At 50.3% G+C, this 23,162-nt stretch overlaps 2 protein-coding genes across 3 annotated transcripts in view; one reads left to right on the forward strand and one right to left on the reverse strand.

Annotated features, from left to right (window-relative positions):
• The window catches only part of HNRNPAB (heterogeneous nuclear ribonucleoprotein A/B), a 31,758-nt gene extending 27,460 nt beyond the window's left edge, over positions 1-4,298 (forward strand). Inside the window, exon 7 of one of the 2 annotated variants that reach the window (XM_067305135.1) lies at positions 3,867-4,298. In XM_067305135.1, the coding sequence (XP_067161236.1) occupies positions 3,867-3,964 (98 nt within the window). In that variant the 3' untranslated portion in view covers positions 3,965-4,298. The remainder of the gene's footprint in view (positions 1-3,866) is intronic. The other variant, XM_067305134.1, reaches the window with a different exon arrangement.
• COL23A1 (collagen type XXIII alpha 1 chain) overlaps positions 950-23,162 on the reverse strand; it is a 190,994-nt gene continuing 168,781 nt past the window's right edge. The window contains exons 9-28 of the mRNA XM_067305139.1: positions 20,228-20,344; positions 19,884-19,919; positions 19,173-19,199; positions 18,727-18,753; positions 17,881-17,925; positions 17,289-17,351; positions 15,760-15,804; positions 15,175-15,252; positions 14,002-14,055; positions 13,141-13,185; positions 12,592-12,681; positions 11,929-11,991; positions 11,123-11,164; positions 10,391-10,417; positions 9,741-9,812; positions 9,586-9,639; positions 8,387-8,413; positions 7,859-7,912; positions 7,144-7,230; positions 950-3,091 (exon numbers count right to left, since the gene is read on the reverse strand). Of these exons, the coding sequence (XP_067161240.1) occupies positions 3,044-3,091; positions 7,144-7,230; positions 7,859-7,912; positions 8,387-8,413; positions 9,586-9,639; positions 9,741-9,812; positions 10,391-10,417; positions 11,123-11,164; positions 11,929-11,991; positions 12,592-12,681; positions 13,141-13,185; positions 14,002-14,055; positions 15,175-15,252; positions 15,760-15,804; positions 17,289-17,351; positions 17,881-17,925; positions 18,727-18,753; positions 19,173-19,199; positions 19,884-19,919; positions 20,228-20,344 (1,101 nt within the window). The 3' untranslated portion in view covers positions 950-3,043. The remainder of the gene's footprint in view (positions 3,092-7,143; positions 7,231-7,858; positions 7,913-8,386; positions 8,414-9,585; positions 9,640-9,740; positions 9,813-10,390; positions 10,418-11,122; positions 11,165-11,928; positions 11,992-12,591; positions 12,682-13,140; positions 13,186-14,001; positions 14,056-15,174; positions 15,253-15,759; positions 15,805-17,288; positions 17,352-17,880; positions 17,926-18,726; positions 18,754-19,172; positions 19,200-19,883; positions 19,920-20,227; positions 20,345-23,162) is intronic.

Raw genomic sequence — 23,162 nt, forward strand, 5'->3', positions numbered from 1 at the left:
GGTAAAGATGCAAAGTATAGCCACAAAGTGAGCAATGTGTAGGTACAGAACCTAAGCAGCTATCAAAGACAGGTAGCAAAAGTGCACTGCCTATAGCCATAAGTCTTTCATGTCCACATCTACCAAGCTAGATGTTCATTTCAGCATTTATCAGCAAATAGCAAACACTCCCCGCTAACACAATAAGTTCAAGGACAGCTAGGACACAGTCACTGATAAGCATTCACAAACATCAGTCAAACTTCAGCCCATCTCCTTGGAGCACTGAGCATGTTGCTACCGTTCTTCAGAATACCAGAGCGAGAATTAACTTAGCACTAGGTCGGTTTGTACAGGGCAGATTGCCCTTGGATCGCATCCCTCCCTCAAATCCTCCAACGCCAGCTGCCCTCAGAGGCGCAGCGGAACAAGGATCTAATGGAGGGTCCAGATCTACTCAGTATACAAAAAAGGACTCCCTTTCTCCTCCTTCTGCATTCTTTGAGGCCACAAAGAGCTCTTTCACATTGTCTGGTTTGATCTCATGGACGGGCTCTTAACTCCGCCTCAGACTCCTACACTGAGCCTAGCAACTTGTATTTGGCTAAAGTATTTCCTCCAGAAATGATCTGTCGAATCAAAATGCCGCTAAAGTGAATGGGGATCCAATCACTGGTCTGGTTATCATTAATCAGCCTCGCTATTAAAAATCCCTGGCTTATTTTATTTTTGTGTAGCTTCAGCTTCCAGCCAATGGATGGATCTTCGTACATATTTCTCTGTTCAATTTAAGAACTTGTTCTATAAAATACCTCCTCCCTGCAAAGGAATCCGATTGCCTCCTGATCTTCATTTTAAGCTGAACAGACTCCCTGTAAAGAATTTTCTTCCTCCCTGAAATATTTTTTTACGGCTGTTTACTGCACAGCCTGTAATTTTTTCAACATCCTTAAAAATGTTAACAGTGGAATAGTTTGCAAATTTTTTATTGGTCTCACTAATGCCATATGCAGAGACAGAAATCATAATCTTCCTTTTATTCATGACTCTGCTCTGCATGGGATATGCCCGAGATCAGATAAATTTAAGGAAAGAGACCAAAAAGAGGGAGAGAAAGAGGCGGACAAGAAGAGTATGCAGACAGTTAGAGTTTACAATTAAACCACGTAAACCAAGAAAATCAAATACAAATGAACCCTCCAAACCAGGAGAATTAAATACTCCAAACTCTTAAGTTCCGAGAACCTCAATAGCAAGCAACATTATTTGCTCTGTTGCCTAAGAAAAGGCTTCAGCAGAGCCCTCCCTATCCTGCAGCTCTCTTCACTAAAAGTATTGCTAGGTTTTTGTGTTTTGAAATATCGCAGTCGAGGTTTTCTAAGGAATTTGAGTTCTGCAGTAACAGAGCATTTGCAGATCTTCAGCCAAAGAACCCATAAGGGGACCCAGAGGTGTCTCCCCTTGAGATAAAAGTTTCTGTTGATAGTAGCTGAAATATAGACTGTTACTTTTAACCAAAGGATTGCTATTTCCATCGTGGCAACAGCAGGTAGCAATGAATGGAGCTTAGCTTTGTTTCCTCTGCAAGTTGAAAGTCCTCCTTCTCTCTGGCCAGATGGTATACAGCAGCTTCTTTCATCTCTAGGGCTGCGTCCTTTTCTTCTTTTTTGTTTTCAGCCAGTTTTTTTCATCCTTTTAATGTGCACGTGCAATGCAAATACAGAGTTTGAGAGCCTAACTGGGATAGGGATCTTCCCTCCTTCATGCTGTAAGGCACACGAGGCAACACGCTGTCTCAGGGCTGTTAGTTCACACAGCAGCATCAGCAGTGACCACTCTTCATTCCCAGCTACTGTTAGTGGTGCCTTGATCAAATCCTGATGTTATCATGCATATCTTATGGGTTTGGGAGCTTTACAATATTTTCAAAGTCCATAAGTGACAGAATCCAGTATAAAAAAGGTCAATATATTACTGTTGAAGGGTTTTTTTTTGGTTCCTTTTTTATACAAAAATTAGAAAGATCCAAATATATCACATTATTTACACACTGTGCTTCATGCTTAGAGATCACTGCAAAAGAACACATAGATTAAAAAAAACCATTGTAATCGGAGAACTGCTCCATTACATTTACTAATTTTCTTGTTAATATTGTAAGGATTGATGCTCATTTTTTTTTCTTAACGTTAAAAGTACATCCAAACGACTTTCCACAGAATTAAACCCTTTTATCTGCTAAGGGCGTGCTTACCTTCTAACTGAGGGTTTGCAGCCAGTTAGTAGCGCGCTTGCTATTAACTTGAATTATGCCCACGGACCATATGTTTGAAACCGGGTTAGTAATTCCATTCTGCTCCGGTGCCATGGCCTTGTTGGAGAACGGGATTACAGCACCCTCTTAAAAAGTCGGGATCAAAAGCTCATGGTATGGGGGAGAGCTGCCTGGTCGCTCTCGCGGGAGCCGTCTTTCGCACAGGACGGCCCCGCACCTAAACCGGGCCGTTCCGGGGGCGCAGGGCGAGACGTCCCCAAGCGTCTGACCACGCGTACCCAGATCTGCCCATTTAAACGCCGAAGCAGCGTAGTAGGTGCGGAGGCATAATTACTGTGGCAGGAAGTCTGGGTGGAAATGAGCGTTTTGTAACTCTGTGACCAAAAAAGGGTGATTGACTATGAAAATCTCAGCTAAAAGATCCGGTGTGAACTGCAGTTGTACAAGCCCGATTTGCAGAACTGCGTAGTCTTTGCACGACGGGCTCCTAAACCACTCGGGCCAAAATGAAGGCCCAGTGTGCGCTAGCCTGAGCCAGATTGTTACTGACAGTGTTAATGAGAATGATTTTTCAGGGATAGCGAGCTTTTGGGGTGTTTTTTCCGCTTCTTGTGCAGAAACCAGTCTACAACTGGGGGGAACAAGATCCCAAAGTAGATGGACTCCTGTTCTCGCAAGGCATGACGCTTTCTGTAAGGTAGACCGTCCCTTGCGTAAAGGAAACGGAGCAGCTCCAACAGTCACCAGGCAGCCAAAATCGCTCTGCTACCCAAGGATAAATAGTTATTATTACTGTACCTTATGCCAACATCCCGCTACTGGCAGTCCATCTGGTCCCTGCAAAAGTGAAGGTACCGATTTAATTTCTGCTGACAATGACTGAAATATCACAGCCCAAAACCTGAAGTTCAATCCTCGCAATGATGAGAGACGTAGCAGCACAATTCAGGATAATTAACCATGCAAAACCCACGTACTTTATCTACCCTCGGGAAAAAAAAAAATATGCAGGCAATGTAATCTGTGTGTCAAGCATAACGCAAAATTGAATCCAGCCCAGGGTGAAAAAAATAACCACGCTTTTTCTTTCTTTAAGCAAAAAAGAAAATGTAAACAGGTATAAAAATTTGGAACCACAGTTAATTAATTTCATAATCTGCTTTAAAAGGTAGTGATATTTGCGATCAGACATATACATGGAAAACATGATGTGGCAATGTACCTTGTGTTAATATGTGTGTTTCAGATTGCGGGGGGATTAAAAAAAATTTTTTTTTTTTTAAATGATATCCTGGTTATGTTAAATTCGAGTCTGCAGTGCTTAATTTCTTTGCGAAACCTTGAGTTGCTGAACTGACTGGAATAGGATGAGTTGTGGACTATGCAAAGGGAGTAAGCGTGGAAATACTTGTTTTTTTTTCTGATGGAGATACAAGAAAACGTACAGAAATCAGAAAGCCGAAAGAGTTTACCTAGCAGGAGGAAAACAGTGAAACGGAGGGAAATGCGTAGAAGAGGAACGGACTATGTATGACCACCTCTCTCATTCAAGATACTTTAGAAGAAACAGCTGACCTGCCTTGCCTTTTCTGATGTGGGATTTTTTTTTAAGGCTCTTGGATCTCTGACCGCACGCGTTTCTGCATGTACAGAAGAGCTACCGAGAGCACGCGGGCGCTGCCCCTTCCCTCAGAGCCGCCTCCAGATTAACTAGGGCTTGGAAGTCACGCGGATGCGTACGCAGCGGAGATAACTCCTAGTGCAAATAGAGGTCAAAAACGCATTTTCTACATTTTTTACTGTAAATGCCAGTCATCACATTTTTTTGTATTCTGTATTGATTTTATATGTAAAATAGCCTCTGCCCAATAAAACAGATGAAGCGAAGTAAGGTTACCCTCTCTAGCTACTCACAGCATACCAGGTCAAGCTACTTTCACGTACTTTCCTATAACACAAACAGTACCTAGGTACCATACAACTTTTTCCGCTGACACCAGTCAATATTTTGTTTCGTATCTATTAATAAAAAAAGAAAGTCCAACCTGTATATTTACATAGCTGTCTGGGGGTGAAGGGCAAGGGGGGCAACACGCAGGGCAGCGGTTTGACCTGGAAAGGTCCTGACGTGCTGGTACAGTGCATCCTAACACACGGGCGGTCACAGGGATGATTTCTGCCCTGGGTCTTTTCTCCCTCCTGTGCACTCGAGATACTCGTCTTGGCAGTCATAAAACTCAACGCGTTTTTATCATGTTTCACTCAAGTGATTCCAAAGGGACCTGTCAACTTAAAAAGCGCTTTGCAAACTGCGTGCAAGGCTCATGCTACAGACTCGTGGACTGAAGGCCATCAGCGAGAGCACAGCAAACCTCCGCCGCACGGTAGGGTGGGGAACGAAGACACTCCCACACAGCATGCAACTAACCCTTGCGTATATAAGCACGGAGATACGTAAAGTGCTTCATTAACTAGTCCCATAGCAGTTCTGTGCAGCAGAAATCACCTACCGCTGTTTACAATGCCTTCAGTGTAGGTAGGTATCGTGCATCCTGGGTAGTTAGGGTGGGAAATATTTGGTAAATATGACATCTCTGGGGAGTAAATACGAAGAGTCGAAGAGGGCCTTCTGCTAATAATTGGCTTTGACACATATGAAAGCAATTTAACTTTTTGAAAGAGAGACAGCTTACTGCCCTTTTGTTTCTCTGAAGACGACTGCAAATCATCTAACATGCAGCATTTTCTGTGATTCAAAAAAAAGGAAAATAAAACAATGACCTCTTCTAGCTAGTCATGCAGAGTCCTTGCGGAGAACAGAGTACGAACCTTTTGGAATAATCTTTGGACCTGAACCCGAGCATGTGCAGAACTACATGCCGCCACAGTAAATGCTCTTTTAACCCCCAGAGCGCCAGCGCACCCCGCCAGCCGCCGCTCCGTAGAGCTACGGCTCTCGCGGCCGCTCGGCGAGGGAAAGCTTTCCAAGACCTAGCGTGAACCTGCCTCGCTGGGCTGCAGGACGGACAGGCAAGAGGGCATCCAAAATAGGTTGCAGGCAGTGAGACAACCAAGAACTAACTTTTAGCATTATAATCGATTGAGCCTTCCCTATATGATCTCCCATTGCTTATGCTCTGCATCTAAAGTCATTTTAACCGGGGGAAGAAGGCACAACACGTTGGCACTCAGAGTAGGAGGCCAAAGTGCAGCATCTTGTTTGCGCTCTCCTGATTTACTTGCCTTTCTCTCCCTAGAGGGATTCACTCCTTGGGAAAGGGCTTTGCAGCAGCAGAAACGGACACACAAACCATGCAAGAAAGGGAAAAAGCAGACACTATACCAAAGAGCAGGGCACGCTCACCCCATCCAGGCCTGGTAAACCTGGCTCCCCTTTGTGGCCTTTAATATTATGACCTCCCTGTTTGAAAAAATAACTGCTTGTTAAGAATCATAAAGGACACAGGAGTTACTCAAACAGACATCAGTGTTTCAGCAGAAACGAGAAGAACGGGTTCAAAGTTTGACGCATCCATTTTTGATGACACAGCAAGTCAACAGAATTGTTGTATGGTTGGGAATTCCCAGACACCATCAAGTCCGTCCTCCGGGAAATCACTTGTACGCACGAACCAGAGATTCACCTTTGTAACAGTGCAGCTCAAGAGATGAGGGTTAAATCATTCAGCACAGGGAGAGAAGAAAGGTGATCCGTCGCAAACAGAATAACCGTAGCTCACGTTCACTAAGCAAAATAAGGCATACTGACAAAAGGAGATGTTTGCCGGTATAGTGGAGTTATATGATAGCTTTGATTGACAGAGGTGTGCTGGCAGAGTGAGAAGAAAATCACGCATTTACACAAGGTCTAACAAGAAGTGGGTTTCTGGAGCGTGTTTAAGCAAGTACCTGCCACTACTAGTCCTGTGTAGCTGTGCTTAGCTCTAAAAGCTATATTTAAGTAATTTTAATTCAATAGTTAATACAAGTTACCTTAAGTTTTTTATCCCACAGTCTCAAAGCATGTTATCAAACGGATACCTCCATTTTTAGTCATTAAATGAAGAGCAGTAATGAAAAGGAGGTAAGTTTACCAGGCCAAATAACTTCATATAAACCAGTACGGGCTAGGGCCTATCAAACGAATGAGATGTTCTGGAAGGGGGCTTGAGAAATACATCCCTATTCCTTGGACTCATAAACATCAAGGAGGATTTCTGGGGAAGGAGAGAGGACTTTTGGGCTGCTTCTGTGCAGGCGCTCCACGTCGGTGGCCCAGCACCTGCCTGAGAGAGGCCAGGTCTGCGGTACCAGGTGCCACCTCGGCTGGAGAAACGGAGTCTCTTCCCCCAGGCTCCCGTTTCGGCAGCCTCGGGGACGCTAGCTCGTACATCGCTTATCTTGGCGATGTACGGCTACCAACCGTGACCGGCTTCCCCGCGCGGCAGAGCTAGGGCCAGGCTCATCCCCTGGTCGACCTTCATCGGAGATGAAGGATAGAGCTGGCCTTGTTTTCAGATTGCCTCCCATCCGCTGCATCGGGTCGCTCCCTAATTCCAAGCGTCCTGAAAAGCTAAGCAAGCAGCTTTCGGCAGGGCTCGCTGCCTGCTGAGGAGCCTTGCTGAAGCCCATTGTTCCTCGCGACAATAAGAAGGTCTTTACACAAAGATCCCTTATTTTTACTGCTGCAGCTTGTTCCCATCGGGCCAATATGGAGCCGCTACAGCGAGCTGTGAACTTCCAGCAGTGCAGATAAAACGAACCATTAAGAAAAGTGAGAAAACAATAACCATCTGCTCTGGTTTACTGCAAAATAAAGAACTATCCAGCGCTGCCTCCCTTCCAGTCGCTGCCATGCAAGCTTAAGAGGAACGAAATAAAAGACTCACCACTGGACAAGGCTGATCCAGCCCGGGAGGGCCTGGTTCCCCTTTCTGCCCTTTCGCTCCTTTTCTCCCTGGTATTCCTCTCTCCCCCTGTTGCCACAACAGAAAAAGCATGTCAAGGACAGAAGGGGGTGAGGGGCAGGAAAAGACCAACGCAGTTTTAACCAGCACAGCAATTGCAAGTTCCTGCCCCGCGCCAGTTCAAACGAGGGAGACTTGCACTAATGTAACCTCAGCCACGGAATTACATGAATGTGCAAATCTTCAACTAAAGCTGGGTGGGAATATTTTGATAGATTATATTCATTTCATAACAGAATGGCTTAATGGCCGGTTCCTGCTGGAAGGCAGGTCGGTGCCCGTCAGTAGGTGGTTTCGGGCAACCCCATCCTCCCCATGGAGCTCCTCGGCGTGGCCATACCCCCTCCCAGCCCTCCTGCTCTGCTTTGCTTTGCTTTAAGGATGTGTTTCTGCAGTTTGCGAAACCAAAGTCCAACAGTTTTTTCCCAAACAGGAGCTGCCAGGCCCCTCCGGCTCACCCTCGGCATCTGCGGGCTGCAGGGGTGGAAGGAGGCTTGCAAACCCACTCCCAAGGCCACGGGAGCCGGAGTCCTGCCCTGTACTAGGGCCACACAAACACTGGCACAACCAAAGGAGCAGCCAGTCTGCCCCTCTCCTGCTGCCCCCTCCAGCACCGGTACAGCCACAACCCGCTCACCTTCTCCCCTCTTTCACTTCTTTCTCCTTTCTCTCCTCTTAGACCTGGGAAGCCCTGTCATAGCAATTTTTAGGCAAAAGAAGAAAAAAGAAAAAAGATTTGTCAGTTGACTTTGTAAAGGTCCCAGCATCTCAGTTCCGCGCAGTCAACCCCAAGCAATCAACCCGGCCTCCCGTGGTGAAGAACGTGACATTTGCTTCCTTTTTGACTTCGTTTCTCAGCAATTTCTTGGGAAAAGCTTGTGCTTTATTTGTAACGTTTTATTGAGCCCAGCACAAATATTCTCAATAAAAGAGAGAAGCTCCCCCAGCACCTTAGCTGAGAAATAATGCATGGTGTGGTAGACTTATAGCTGGCTTGAATTAAGCTATTTCCTACTGACATACTGTTCTGCAAGGCACCTGTTTAACTGAAAATAGTACATAGAGTGTTAGCTATATATTTTCATGAGAATGCCAGTCAGTTTGATGGTCTTTACACGCACGTGGTTCCTGTTTCTACATATCAGTCAACGGGTTCCATACTCACATCTAATCCCGGTTCCCCCGGCTTTCCCTGCAGTTACAAAGAAACAGAAAAAAAGACATGCCGTATTTGAGTCTGATGTTGTAGGCAGATTTACATGTATTTGGTGAAATACTACTGAAGCAACAGTATGAGCTTGCACAGCTTTCTGTGAGCTCGCTGGATTGCGGTTTTGGCCTCGATATACTACCAACTAGTCATTCAAGCAGCCCCTACTAGACCCGGTTACTGATTGAAAGCTAAGACAGATCCTTGAAAACAGCAACTCTCTGGTGCTATAGCTCTGGAGACAAATGCTGGTAAAACTAAGAAACCTAGACAAGTGAGAGGAAGCATTTATGTCTTTTAATAGGGAGGTTAGTCGGAGACTCTTAAAGGCAGCGCAATCGCAGCCCGTCAGGCCCGTGAGCTGCCTTCTGCAGATCTGCAGCAGGGAGCAGCAGCAGCAGGGCTGGCGTTGCCATTTTCTCTAACCGCTGAGGAGCTGGATATTCCCATGGTATTTACGCTCCTGCGAACACGGGCGCAGAATTCACCCGCGCGAGAAGGCAGGCACCAAGCTGCACGGGGTACTAAAAACGAGTTACGACCACCAAGGAAAGGATTTTTCCCGTCGCAAGGATTAGCTGGGCGGACGCAGCAACGCCACGTCCCTAAAGCCACCTCCGCAGGAGCCTGTTCATTAGCGCTTCGCCTCCTCCCAGAACGAGCATCCCTTAACGGCTAGCGGAGCCGGAGGGAAGGAGGCGGCTGCCGAGGGCCCAGCGACGCCGGCGTCCTGCTCGCGCTCGTTAACACGACGAACTGCTCTGCCATTGAGCTGCATCTCCTGCTGATTCGGAGCTCAGCAAACATTCCTCGGTCCTTTAGCAACCGAGCTAATACGCAGCTGCCGCTGCAAGCCACCGGGCACCTTTTAATTAATTTTATAGCTCTGCTCCAAATTTACAGTGTCTTAAAGCAGGTTTAGGTTAATCCTTCCAAGCTAGTAGTAACTCCTAGTAACTCTAATTAGTAGTAGTAAATCCTTCTCCTCCTACATCAGCGACTCCAAGCGAACTCATCCGTGACGAAGGCAGCGCAGGGCCGCTAACCCCGAGCTAGAGCGGGGCACCGCCGAAGACCGGGGCTGCCACCGCCCCTCGCTCCTCCCTCAGGACCGCGAGAGGGTTTCACCGCTCCGTGCCCACCCGGCCGGTTACCTTCTCTCCTTTGGTGCCGGGTAAACCGATAAGTCCTGGAGCACCAGGGAGACCCTTAAAGGAGAGGGGGAGAAAAAAAAAAAAGGCATTTGGGAAGTTGCTGAAAGGCAGGTTTCCGTCGTAAGTCAGAAATCGGAGATGGGAAAGCTACTCACAGCCGGCCCGGCGTCGCCGCGCTCCCCTTTCTCGCCGCTGTCGCCTTTCTCTCCCTTGGCGCCGTCCAAGCCCTGCGTAAAGAAAGCGACGTCAACGGAGCAGCAGGCTGCCGGCGCCGCCGGCTCGTGCCGACGGAGGCCTCCAAAGCGCTGGGAGCCGCTCAAGGCGAGGAGGAGCGTGCCCGCGGGCAGGACCAGCGGAGGGGCCAGCCGCGCTAGCCACGAACAGGATGGCGCGGCCAAGGCGAGGACGACCCGCTGGCGCTGGGTCCTCGTACAGCAGCAGGACGGAGGAAAAACCGCAAGATCCACGCAAAGCTCCCGCCCTCGCTGCCGTTAACGTTTTCTTCTTGGCTAGACCGTAGGAGACGTATCTCAAAATGAAGGTTTGAGCCGGTGAGCGTGGAAAGCCTGACTTGCCTGTGCTGCAGGCAAACAGGGCTCCGCGGCGAAGGAGGCTTTAAGAGCAGAAACGTATTCTGCAGGAAAAACAGCCTATTTTCAAAAACGCCAACTGCTGAACAAAATCTAGGGACGTGCTGTCACAAACAGGGACAAAAGTCAGGCCCCAGAGCTGATGGTCCTCTGCGAGCCTGTAAATACGCCCTGGCAGCCTGGAAGCAGCGGTGACGTTTCGTTTATTGACTTACTTTAGGCCCCTGGATTCCTGGAGGACCCTGCAGAGAGACAACGGCGCGTTTCAAAAACACGATTTAAAAGCACACCAAGACATTTGCTTCCCAAAATCGCGTCTCGTTAAAGCTACGGGTTCGACTGACGACGGCCAAATAGCTCCGTTCAAGACAGGTGGTCGCTTACTTGCTTCTCCTACGTCAGATCGGTGGGAACGAGAACTGAAAATTGCTGGATTGCACAGCACGCAGCAATAAAACCCCTAAAAACTAACTCTGGAGAGCGAACTCGGCAAGAGCTTTTCTGACGGGAGCTGAACAAGCTCCGCAGCCCCGCCAGGCCCGGCTAATCCTGCCCTTTGCAGGCCGAGGGGACCGTCAGGGTGGCGACGGCGGCTGGGCTGCTCTCGAGCACGGCCTGACCTCGTCCCTCGGCATCTCCAGCCTCCAGAGCGGTGGCACCAAACCCCTCAGAAACCCACGCTAGAACTGCCGACCGCGTTCATCGCTCCCGCATCCTCTCCCGCTACAGTTAATGGCAAAAAACTGTATTCGTGTAGGCAAATTTGCGGGAATACAGATGCCGTCATCCCCGTGGGGAACCGGTCTTCCCATCCCACAAAGTTTCGGGAAGTTTTATCTTCTCTCCCTCCTCTCCAGAACAAAACACCCCTCGGCCTCCTTCGAACCAAACACAGTAATGAATTTACGGTTCTTTGCCCTTTTACACGCCGCTTTGCAAACTCCTACCATGGGGCCGGGCAGTCCGGGGGGTCCCGGCTCAGGGATGATCTGTAGGGAGGAAACACGGGGCAGGTTAGCGGGGCTCGCGACAGCGTCCGCGCGACGGGAAAACACACGGCGCGGGGACGAAACCTCCGCACCGCACGCGGGCACCGCGGCCTCTCACGTCACGGGCTGCCCTGGGCTGTGACGGAGGGCAAAGCATCTCCTCATCCAAGAATTGCTCGTAGGGTTTATAAACAAGCCAATTTGCTCATTAGCACATAAACCTAGAGAGCCTCAAATCAGAGGAGTTTTGCAAGCCGTTCCGTATATTTGCTGTTCACAAAACGTAATGGTTTTCCACACAGACCCAAGGAGAGCAGTCTCTTTGATTAAAAAAGAACAAAATTAGAGCTCTCATGTCATTAATAATAATAATAAAAAAGAAGAACTATCAAAATCCATCAGCTTTCCCATTAAAAAAACATGAGAAAGCAAGGAAAAAAGACACAGAAACCCTATAAAACTGCAAAGAAGCTCCAGAGTGTTCTTAGAGCAGAACGTAATTATAAGAACAGCGTTCAATATCTCAACCGCCAATGCAAAACCTAAACTACCTTTGCAGTGCCAAGTATGCAAAACGTTACTCCGTAATGAATAAACTCGTTAGATGCATCAGAAACGTCTCGTGGAAAACAGTTGTTTTCTGCTTCTCTCCACCGCAGCGCCAGCTGCTGAAGGCGTTAGCGCAGCCCGCACGCACTTGGCTTCGCCCGACCCCAGCCCCAACCGCGGCTCGTGGGAGAGACGTCGCTGCGCCAGCCTCTTACGTGGTTATTCTGCAAACACGGGGATCCAGTTTCTCCTTTTTCTCCTTTTGGTCCATCAGCTCCCTAAAAGATAAGAATTTAATGCTAATGTTATGCATCCTCCAGAAAAGCAAAAAGACAGAAAAACGTATTTCCCTTCCCCTATGCTACAGGCTTTGCGCAAGCCAAGCTCTTGGTCATTCCTGGGGGGACTGCTGTTTAAGAAAAGGAGCTTTTCTGTTTTTTTTTTTAAATTCTTTTTAGCTCTCCTTTCTTGAGGAACCCCATTACTCCACACCCAGCAAAACCCCAGCTGCCTCACGGGAGCCGAGGGCCCCAGCGCGCACACCCGGGGCTGCCCGGGTTTTCTCCCAGAAGCAAACGCTCCTGTTTTAGGGCAACGGCCGCCTCTCGGGGCGCGGGCGACCTCCTGGCGAGGGACACGGGCGCTCGGGGCGCCGCTCTGCTACCGCTTCGGCTCGCCTCGCGCCCCTTGCAATAAGGCACTGGCGTCACCGTTAGCTAAGAAAATCCAAAGCTTCGGCACCCTCCAGCCGCGCAGGAACACGCTGCAGACAGGCCACCGCTTCGGTGAGCACAACCCGGCCGGGCGCCAAGCGTCTGTGCAGCAAATACCTTAACGAACTGAGCAGCAGACGGACACGGACAGAAAGACCGACGTACCGGTGGACCAGATAAGCCCGTTTCTCCCGTCTCGCCTTTCTGTCCCATTATCCCGGCGTTTCCTTGGTCGCCCTTAGCTCCTTTGGGACCCTGTAAGTTTACAGAAAACATCTTGCTTAGGAGCAAATTCCAGACGCGCGCGTTCAACGGAACAACGGGCTTCTCTGCCTTTCCGTTGTTTTTCTCCGTGTTGCAACACGAGCTCACGGAAAAATATTTTAACATTAAAACTTGCAAGTATTGATTCTGCGGGTGCAGCAGGACCGAGGGTGGTAGCTGAGGGGGAAGCAGCAATTTAGGATTTGGAAGGTTTCTTACGGCGTCTGAGACAGCGTCTCACGAACAGCTCGTAAAAGCAGCCCGCCTAACGGGGCGGCCGCGGACCCGAACGGCGTCCTGCGCGCTCGCCGCCGAGGGCAAGGCCGCGAGCGAGGGGCGAGCCGCTCGACGAGGCGCAGCCGAACGCCGCGGGGAAGAAACCGGGCTTTTGGGAAAAGCATAGATTTACTTTCGAAAGGCCCCGCTGCCGGGGCGCTCCGCACCGCGTACCTGCTCGCCGTCGAGTCCCGGCGCACCAGGCAAGCCCAGCTCCCCCTGAAGCGGCACCGGAGGAAAAGGAAATCAGAAAATCATCCCGGGAAAGCATTTTGCAAGGAAACGGGTCTTTCATTTTTATCAACTGTTGTGGCCAGCGGTTTAGCGTCTCAAGGCGCGTGAACGACAGCTTTCGGCTTCCGCAAATTACCGAGCTTCGTTAGCGACTCGGATTTGGCCTGCGCTGGGAAGCCGAGAAACACGGGAATCCTGCCCCGCGCCGTTCTCCTGCGAGATGCTTTTCTATAAGTTAGTTTGTTTTAAAGAAACGATAATCGCCTCTGGGTTGCGGGCCGCTGATCGCGGACTGGAAGGGCAGGGATAACCGCGCGCAGGCGTGGGAACGAGGCGGTAAGCGGGTGCAGCCCGAAGCGCAGCTGCGGCTCGGGGGCGCTGCCGGAGGGGGAAGAGGTGGCGGCGGCACAGGGGACGGCCGGCGCTAGCGGGCGCCTTCGAGTGTTTTTCCCCGTTTGCTTCCAACTCCCACCGCGTGCAATGGGAAAATGCTCGGAGGGGCTGGGATTTCTCCCACGGGGGATAGGGGGGCGGATGCATTTCGGGGGCACCTTCCTCTGGAAGGGGCCAGAGACCAGGGGAAGGACAAACAAACCTGCGCCTTCTGCGTGAAAACCTACTTTTTGCAGCCCGGGACGCGTTAAATAGCATCTCTTTACCACCTGTAGTCACAGCTCCCGCAGCCAGCACCGCCTGCCACGGGTTTTTTTGGCCAGGAGGCATTTTTGGCCAGCCTCGCCAGCGGAGGCCATCTCACGGATACCCCGGGAAAACCTGCGGCTGCGCGGGGGCGAGTCTAACCTTGGGACCCGGCGCGCCTTGCGGGCCCGGCGGCCCCGGAGGACCCGGCAAACCCTGAAACAGAGCAAACAAGACGGGGCGTAAGCAGGGCCGTGCCGTGGCGCGGGGGCGGCAGAGGGTCACGCGAAGCAGAACCCGAGCTAGCGGCGTGCGCCTGAGCAGCGCTGCTCGTCCTTAAAAAAAAAAAAAGCAAGCGCTGCCAGCTCTAGGCGCGACCCCAAATCCGGATTTCTCCTCCTCTGCATCCTCCTGGCTGCAACCAGCCGCCGCCTGGAGCAGCGTCTTGCCGAAAAGGCCAACAGCCGGCCCCGGGGGCGCAGTTAAAGAGGGGCCGCTAACGGCGGGGAAGTCTCGTGCGCTGCTGCAGCCTGCACCCCGGCTGGGCGCAGGGAGCTCGAAACGCCTTCGGACGGAGAAACGTATTGCGACTCGCAAGTCATCTCCAACGGCGAAGCCCGCGGGCTCTCCCGTGGCTGCAAACCCAAACAGCCTCACGTTCCCCCCCCACCCTGGCACCTTTGCCCACTACTATATATTTAAATGCTGTTTTGGTCCCCCAACCGCCCTCACGAAGCCTCACGCCGCGCTCAGGCGCCGCTGCAACCCACGCAGGCGTCGGGCATGCGGCAGCCGCCGTCGCTTTGGGGATCCCCGCGGCCTGTCGTGAAGCAATTGGGATGGAGCCGAGCCCAGCGCAGCCAGCGGTGATGGATCTCGCATGGTTCCTCAGGTGGTTGCAGGTCACAGGTGGCTTCAACTGCAGCGCACGAACCCGTAACCCAAAGCCTGACCCCACAGGCTGGTGTTTGGGCCCAAAGGTGCCATCTTGGGTTTTGCCAACCCACCAAAACCACCCAAAGTCTCTTCTCCTTGGCAGCCCAATGCTCAGAGCCATCTCCACCGTCTTGCAGGACCACAATGGGGAACGAGCTTGCAGCACCACGTCACCCCCCAGCTCCGGTGTCGCGCGTGTCCATCCATCCATCCATCCACCCACCCAAGCTCTCCAAGCTCGCTGCTCTGCCGCGTTGGAGCCGCGCAAAGCCCCGGGGCGTCTCCTTTCCTCCCCAAGCGCTGCCCCGGTCTCGCGCGCTCCTCGAGCCCCGTCACGCGTTGCCGCCCCGGTAGGTCCTCGCCCCCGGGCCGTACGCGCTACCCCGCCGCTGCGCTTACCTTGAGCGCGTCCAGGATGCGGCCGTCGTAGTCGATCACCACCGTGTCGCCCTGTTCCCCCTTCAGGCCAGGTGGACCCTGCAGCCGGGGGAAACCAAAGCCATCTTCTGCCGCAGCCAAAGGGCCGAGCAGCACGCAGAGCCCTGCACGCGCTGCTCTGGCCTTTGGGCGATTATCACCTTACGAATACCTTCGATTAAATCGGTTCCTAGAGCGACGGCTGTAACTGTCACCCAGCCAAACCTCAAAGCGCATAAATACGTGCAATTGAGAGGTGCGTTGAAAGCATTACTGGGTTACCCCCATTCACAGCTTCCCTCTTGCAAAACAAAATAAAACAAAAAAAAGGGGTCGTTTGACCACACTGGTAAGAAAATGGGACTTTACTGCATTTCCCAGCGCTATCTCCAGTGGCAGGGCTTGGTGTCCACGCGATTTATTTAAATACGCGCCATCTGTGTTTTCTAATTATGAAAGGAACCTTAAATTATTCAGCAACGTTATTATACAGACAGAGGTGGTGGTGGACAGGTCAGGTAAATACGCGGCGCCAAACTAACCAAGACAAAACCCCGGCGTTCATACCCGTGGTCCAATGGAGCCGATTCCTCCCTTCTCACCAGGTTCACCCTGCAAAAGAACATTGCGCTTTTGATTCGGAAAGAGCAAGGAAAACGTGGAACATTTGTCTTCAAAGTCCTGCAGCTGCATGAGATGCCAAGGTATATTTTAAATTAAAAAAAAAAAAAAAGCAAAAACAAAACAAAACAAAACAAAGAAATATGGCACCAACTGCTCCCAGCAAAAGGCCTAGATTTGACTTCAGAGCAAATATGCTTTGCAAAAAAAACACCTTAGTGCGAACCAGCTGACAGTAAGAAAACTTCCTGCTCACACAGGGAGCGGAACAACTGCCCGTTCGGAGCTGGATTCCCTTTAATCACGAAGGGCCGTTCCCGTCCAGGGCTCCCGTCTCTGTAACGAGGGCGCCAGGCTTCGGCTCTTTGGGCTGAAGCTCCACATGTCTCTGTGCTTGCTTTAGGCTGATTGTTGCGTGTGGAAAATTTCAGCCGACACGTTTAAATCATTTTTGAGGGCGAGTTTAAGGAAAAAGGCTGTGCCAATTTTTTTCCTCTCTCTTTCTTGTTTTTTTGAAAGTTGGAAAGCTTTGGAAAGCTGCAACACTCCCACTTTTGCAGCTGTGACCTGAAATTCAGTTTGGGAATCAGAAATGTACCTTTTGCCACATGCATGAAAATCTACTTGCTTGCCAAATTAGAGCCCTTGAAAAAGCAAAAATTGTACAAACACAGAGATTCTTCAGAGGAAGAATTCAATTCAGCAGATCCTAGGAGGAACAAGCAAGCGCTACTACTAGGTTTTTAGAAACAAATTGCCCAGAGAGGTTGTGGAGGCTCCATCCTTGGAGATATGCAAAGGCCGCCTGGACACACTCCTGGGCAGCGTGCTGTAGGTGACCCTGCTTGAGCAGGGCTGGGACTAGATGATCTCCAGAGGTCCCTTCCAACTTCAACCCGTCTGTGAAACAAAACGGCCAAGGGCCACTGAGCCCACGTTTTTTCACCATAAATGGTGTCCGGCCCAACACGGAGCCATGACCGTTTGGTGCAGAAAACGCGACTGGATGTAGATCCTGATAAAAAAGCAGCAGTTGATGGGGGCAATAGCAGCGCATGAATGCTCTCTGCGTCATATCATCACCATTTAACCTATCGAGACTGTCTTATTACATTTCTTCACAGTTAAGTAAAACAGTAAAAAGTACTCTCAACTTTGAAGGGATACCACAGTAATCAATACAGAAAGATCAAAATATCATCAGTGATTTAGCTCTCTGGGAAAAATGGGGCAATTCAATAGAAAACAGTAAAGATGACGATTTTAAAACCTCTTATATTGATCTCTGAATCCAGTTTTCATTAAACCACCAGGAAAAAGTAACCTATTTCTCAAACCCCCCCCCCCCCATTTTGTTTCATTTTTGGCTTTTTATGAGACTTTTAGAAAGCAAAGGCTTAAAACACCTACGCAGCAGAAACATGCTGCCTCCACATTGCTGCATCCCGCTTCCAGGCTAAGGGACTTGTATTTACCTTGGATCCTGGCAAACCATCCATGCCGTTCTCTCCCGTCGGACCGGGGCTTCCTTTTTCTCCCTGAAAGTAAGACAATTTAGATTAAAGCTACATGGGCAGGATGGAAAGCAGGTTTCTCCAGGTTACAATTTTCTTGCTTTGTCTTTAATGCTTTGAATGAGCAAAGCTTTGTGCTTTTAACCTAAAACACACCACAACGTTGCCTGCGTGCAGACGGGAGAAGACGAAGCTTCCAGAGCGAGCAGCGGGGCTGCGGGCAATATGTTCAGCTGCAAAGCTAGTCCCCAAACCGCGGGCGCGAGGGAAGGCTCCCACAAAGAGCCGCTGTGCCCTCGATCCGGGCAGTGCAAAAACCGCATCCCGACTCCCGGCTCCAAGCCGACGCCGCAGCCTTGCCCGATTTATTCCTGCCGGAGATGGTTCTCGGTGCAATTCTCCGCAAGGACCAGCGAGTCGCGCGTACGGAGCAGAGCCCCCCGCGTGGCGAGGGATGGGTTATCCTTCCCTTTCCCGTTTCGTCGCTCTTTTGCGGAAATGCGCCTGGCAGGCAGAGCGCGGACGGGTAGAGGGACGTGCAGCTGCAACGTACCTTGGCGCCCGCCGGTCCTGGCTCCCCTGGCATCCCGTCATCACCCTGATGGAACAAAACACGACGAGTGAAATGGAGAGTTCGGATACTCGTATCCGCCGCCTTCGGAGACCTGCCGGTCCCATGAGCCGCGTTTGCGTTGGGCTCGGCACGCCTCCTCGCTCTCCCGAAGTAAACCCGGTTTGTAGATCCAGAGGAGGTTAATTTTGTCGGGCAGTTATGGGGTTTTAAGCCAAATTCTGGCCTGAAAAACGCTGTTTTGGGGCAAAGCAGTAAGAGAGTAAGGCTGGGCCCTGTCAGCACGCTGGTTTCAGCTAAAGGCACTGACTTATTTATGACTTGACGGCACCGGCAGAGGAAAACGTGGATAGCGAGGACCCATGAACCTCCCGCAGGCTCCGACACGCAACCCGAGCGAAGAGCCCGTCCTGAAACGCGGGGGAAATTCCTCCCCGGCCCACGAGGAGGGAGCACGCGGGGGCCGTGCACGCAGCGCCTCTCCACGGTCCGCCCTGTGGTCTGCTGGGAGCTAACGGCCTCCGAAGGCCTCCGGGGTGAGCTCCGGCCATGTGAGCGAAAGGGCTCGGACCTACTGCTTTGTTCGGCATTCGCCGTCTCATTCTTTGTCTTTCGGGCAGATGCAACTGCAGCTTCCAGCCCGTTTGTCCTAAGGAAAACCACGCCGACGGCACGACGGCGTCCGTGTTTTGAGGTCACCGAATCGCAGCTCCTCAACGGGACGCGCGCGAGAAAGCCCAGGCAAGGAATCGGGACCAAGAGCCACGGCTGCGGCTGCTCGCTCCGTTTCTAGCACCGAGCAAAGCAAAGCAAAAACCACTGTTTTACCTTTTTCCCTTGGACGCCAGGCTCGCCCTTCAGCAACAATAAACACAGAAGAGAAGTTAAGGGAAATAACAGAAAATAAGACCAATTATATTGACACCCCAAATTAATTGTAAACTAAAAATACTAGGCTTATGTTATCTCCTTCAGCCCCCCAAAATGCGAGAAAGCACACTCCCATAGCCCAGCTTCCCATCCCCATGTCCCATCTTCCCTTCCACGTCCCGTGTCAAGTTTTAGCTTGGACAGGGGTTGGGGTTGGCACATTCAAACAGACATTTGCAGCTTCAAGTCACTGATGAATCTGATACCTTGGAAATGCTGCATCTGATTGATACGGAGGGGTGCAGTCAAAATAAGCATGATCCTCTCCACCCCCTTGCAGAGCAATATCTCAAAAATTCTTGACTTGGTAAAATTAGACGGATAATTAATTACTTATTACCCACCTTTGGTCCTGGAGGTCCCCTGGCGCCCTGTTGAATGTAAAATTAGGTGGTATACTTATGTGACAATAAAGCATAACAGGATAAAAACATTTCCAAGAGTATTTTAAACCCCATGAAAACATGACACAGAGGCCAACTTCTCATCCCACCTTCACTTACAAATACAGCGCCAAGTTTTCTGCGTTCCCAGGAAGTAACAAAGAAAATACTCTCTTACTGCTTGTGTATTTTACATACAGCAAGTACCTTGCGATGCAACCTAGAGCCTAACAGCGCCCACGGAGGGGCCGGATGGCAAGGTTTAAAACACAGTCTAACCGCGAACGTGCCCAAAACGAATGCTACCTCTGCAGGCGACGCAGCCGCAGAGCGGTTAGTGCAATGGCTAACAGCACCAAAAGGCGGTTTGTAAAAAGCGCTGTTTATCCGATATTACGGGTTAGCGGTCCGTCTTAGAGGCAGCGCGTCCTGGCCCAGGCAGGCACAGCGCCCTCGGTTAACCGGCCACGGGAATCACTTACGGTTTCCTGGGTAGTTTTTTCCATGGTGAAGACAGCTAACGCCAACCACCAACCCACCACGCCTGTTTTACCCCCAGGGTGAATCGTTTCAGCCGGTGCAACTGTGCTCGGTCCTATTGCTTTACGCAACAGCCTTCTAGTCCCGGTTAGTCTGTTAGTGCCAACGCGGACACTTTTGGGGAATACTAACCATGGGACCGTCCTCTCCTGGCTCTCCTTTAAAACCCTGCAAAAATAAAAAAGATCAGTATTGGAGCTAACATCCCACACTCTCCAGAACGCTCAGAGATACCTAAGAAGGGTCAACAGCACTGCGTTTCTGCATATTTATTTATTAAATGAATTGCTAGAGATCTGGAGATTTGCAATAGTTCCGAAGGATGCCAATCAGGGAAGAGAAACGCTCTGGGCTCTCCGCTGCGAATTGCAACAAGCAGGCGCAAACACATGTTGCAGGTCCAGCTCTCGGACTAACTGGGGGGGTTAGTGGGAGGTGCCCTGCTACTGCAAATATTTCATGTCTATGGTCCTTACAAAGGGGCCTTGAGGTCCTCTTGGGCCATCTTTGCCTCTATCGCCAGGAGGCCCCCGGGCACCGGGGGGTCCCGGCGGGCCAGGGGGGCCAGCGGTTCCATCTCGACCTTGATCGCCCTGCAAGAAGTTCACACAAACATCGTGAGATGAAGCAGCGAGTCAACAAGCCAGGCAGCAGACCAACATGTGCCCCTGGGGCTCCGTGCAACGTGCCGGGGTGAACAGCCGAGCTGGCAGACGGCACCCATGCCCCAGCCTGCGACCGAGCTACACGGCTGGTCCAAGTCTTTTGGTTCTTGCTCCTCAACTAGGATTTTGGTCAATGCCATCCAAAGGGATTATTTTCCCTTTAAGCCCTGCGCAGCAACCGTCTGCATGGAAACCACCAAGTCAACAGCACCCAAAAATAACGCACACCCAACAACATGCTGCCATGGGCATGCATGCACTTCCATAGCTTAGTGGACCACACCAAAAACATGCCAAAAAAAGCAGTGCTTAGCAGTTTCCTTCAAACACAGCCAAGGTCACATATCAACACACAGCGTAGCTTGCACCCTGCTTTGCAAGGACGCGAAGAAGAAAGTAGCAGCCGTGGCTCCCGGTGAGCAGCCAGGTTTGGTGCGTCCTCGCCGAGGAGGAGCGTGCTGGCTCCACATGACCTTCACTGCTGGCTTCCAGGCTCCCGGCCCGCGTGGGACGCCCTGGCCCAGCGCCGCCGGGCTCAACAATGCAAACCGTCACGGAAAGGCCGGCTTGGAAATCTTCTAACAACATCTGGCCGGGATGCCAGCGAGGCAGCAACAGGGCTGTGTTCAATATGTGGTCCACCCTCAAACGAGGGACAAGTGTGGGATTTTCAGAAGTCCTTAAGTGACTTAACAGCACAAACCCCACCGCCTTTCAACAAGATCTGTGCTCCTAAATCATTTACATAATTTTTAAAGACGCTATTGCGAATCCTGAGCGCTGCACCCAATTATGTCAAGCCAAGGGACTCCCACTCAGTTTTGCCTAATTAAAAGAGTTACATTTCGAGCACTGAGGATTTAGACAACTGTATTTTTAATGCATTTTATTTTACAATACCAGCACTCTTCATACTGTCCTATGAACATCTATAGTACTTTGCTTCTTGATCCCCACTTCCCTGAGAGGGCTGAATGCTTAAGGAAATGACTTTTACCTCTCCTTACTTTGACAAAACTCCCCCCAAACCCCAATGGGGTTTTGCTCAAGTGCACCCTAAAACAAGCACCTCAACGTAGCTCACTGTAGTTACAATTTAAAATAGCAATGGCATGCTATCAGTCAAAAAGAAGAAATAAAACCGACTCAAAAACCACGGCAAACCAGAAGCAGCAGATTGGACACATCTACCTTGAGGATTCGTCGGCTAAAGGCAAGCTGATCGTTAGCCAGAAATCCATGACTGAGGTGGGGAAAAACCATCTAGGCAGGTAAGTGAGAGGCAGAACAGGAAAGAATGAGAATTTAAGATGAAAGCGCAGCCAAACGGTGAGTCCTAAAGGCTATAGACAATATCTAACAATTTATCTCCAATAATTAATTGATACACAAGTAGGAAATAACCTAGATTAAAAAAACGATGGTCATTTTAACGTTCTGGATTCAGTGGAGGCTTGGTAAGCAGTAAACACATAGGAAAACAAATATCTTTCCATTAGTTCAGTGCACAATGGGGCATTCAAAGCTGCTAGGGGATAGAAGCTTCCCCTACCGCAGGGCTTTTCTGCAGAATAAAGAGCATTATTCCAGCAAAACCCACAGGAGATGTATCCCAGCATTTCTCCAGAGACCAAATATTATATATTTTTTTCAGAGGATAAAACGAATACTGATGTATTCCCCAGTCTGCAAAATGTTGATAAATCTCTCAGATTTATATAATGCAAAAACCAATGTATTCAGGCCATATGACTAGTCATTGCTATTGTCTTTTAGCCTTTCTACTTATCTATCTACGGAGAAGCAGCAGGATCCTTCTTTTCTCTGGACATGGTTGGGTCAAACACATCCAGCAAACACCTTCCAGACCTGGCCCTTGACGAGAGCCAAAGGCGTCTGCTGTAACATCAAATGACCATTTGCATTTCATCCAAGACTAAACAGCGTCCTATCAAATCCAGCAATCTCCCGTTTTATTTTAAACAAGCCCTGCTACAGCTGGGCCCATGAAAGGTGAACAGCCCTTAGGGGCTATTAAACACAAAAACACCATCTCTGGCTCAGGAAACATCTGGGTAACGGATAACCAAGTTCCTGGCGAATATTTAGGTGTGACAGAATCACATTCTTGCTCCACATTTACACTCTCCCATGGGCATCTGGTCATGGGGTATAGGGCTACATGGAAACCAGCATTTTCATGCTTTCCTCCACCAGCTCTCGTCTCCCCTGTGCTGCTTTTATGGAGCCGACAGCTGGGTAAGGTACCAGAAAGCAGCATCCTTGCGTTGACGAGTTTTGCACCGTCTCCCTATTATTTATAAATTCAAAGTGCAATACTATATACTCTTTAAATAGAGGATCCCATGGGGCTCTCTCTTCCTCATAGCACCCAGCTGCCTCCTGGGCGCAGGTGAGCCACCTGGGAACGCGCCGCCATGGCCCGAAGGGTCCCAGCCCCGCGCGTGGCGGCAGCTGAGAGGTACAAAACGAACGGCGCAGGGAGCCGGAGGACAGAGGCAAGGACCCCGCTGAATGTGGCCCACCTATTCCTCATTTTCTAAATGCATAACCTGAGATGCCCAAGCGCCAGCTTTGCTGGTTGTGCAAAGCGCTCTTTACTTCTGAAATTAACTGCTGCTAAAATTACAATTTTCCAGTTCCCTGGGAAAAAAAAATCCATCTTAGAGCAAAGAAACCTTGAATGCTGGCATTTTCCAGCTTTAGACTACTTGATTTAGCTATT

Source organism: Apteryx mantelli, chromosome 14, assembly GCF_036417845.1.
Source record: "Apteryx mantelli isolate bAptMan1 chromosome 14, bAptMan1.hap1, whole genome shotgun sequence".
In the NCBI taxonomy this organism is placed as follows: Eukaryota; Metazoa; Chordata; class Aves; order Apterygiformes; family Apterygidae; genus Apteryx; species Apteryx mantelli.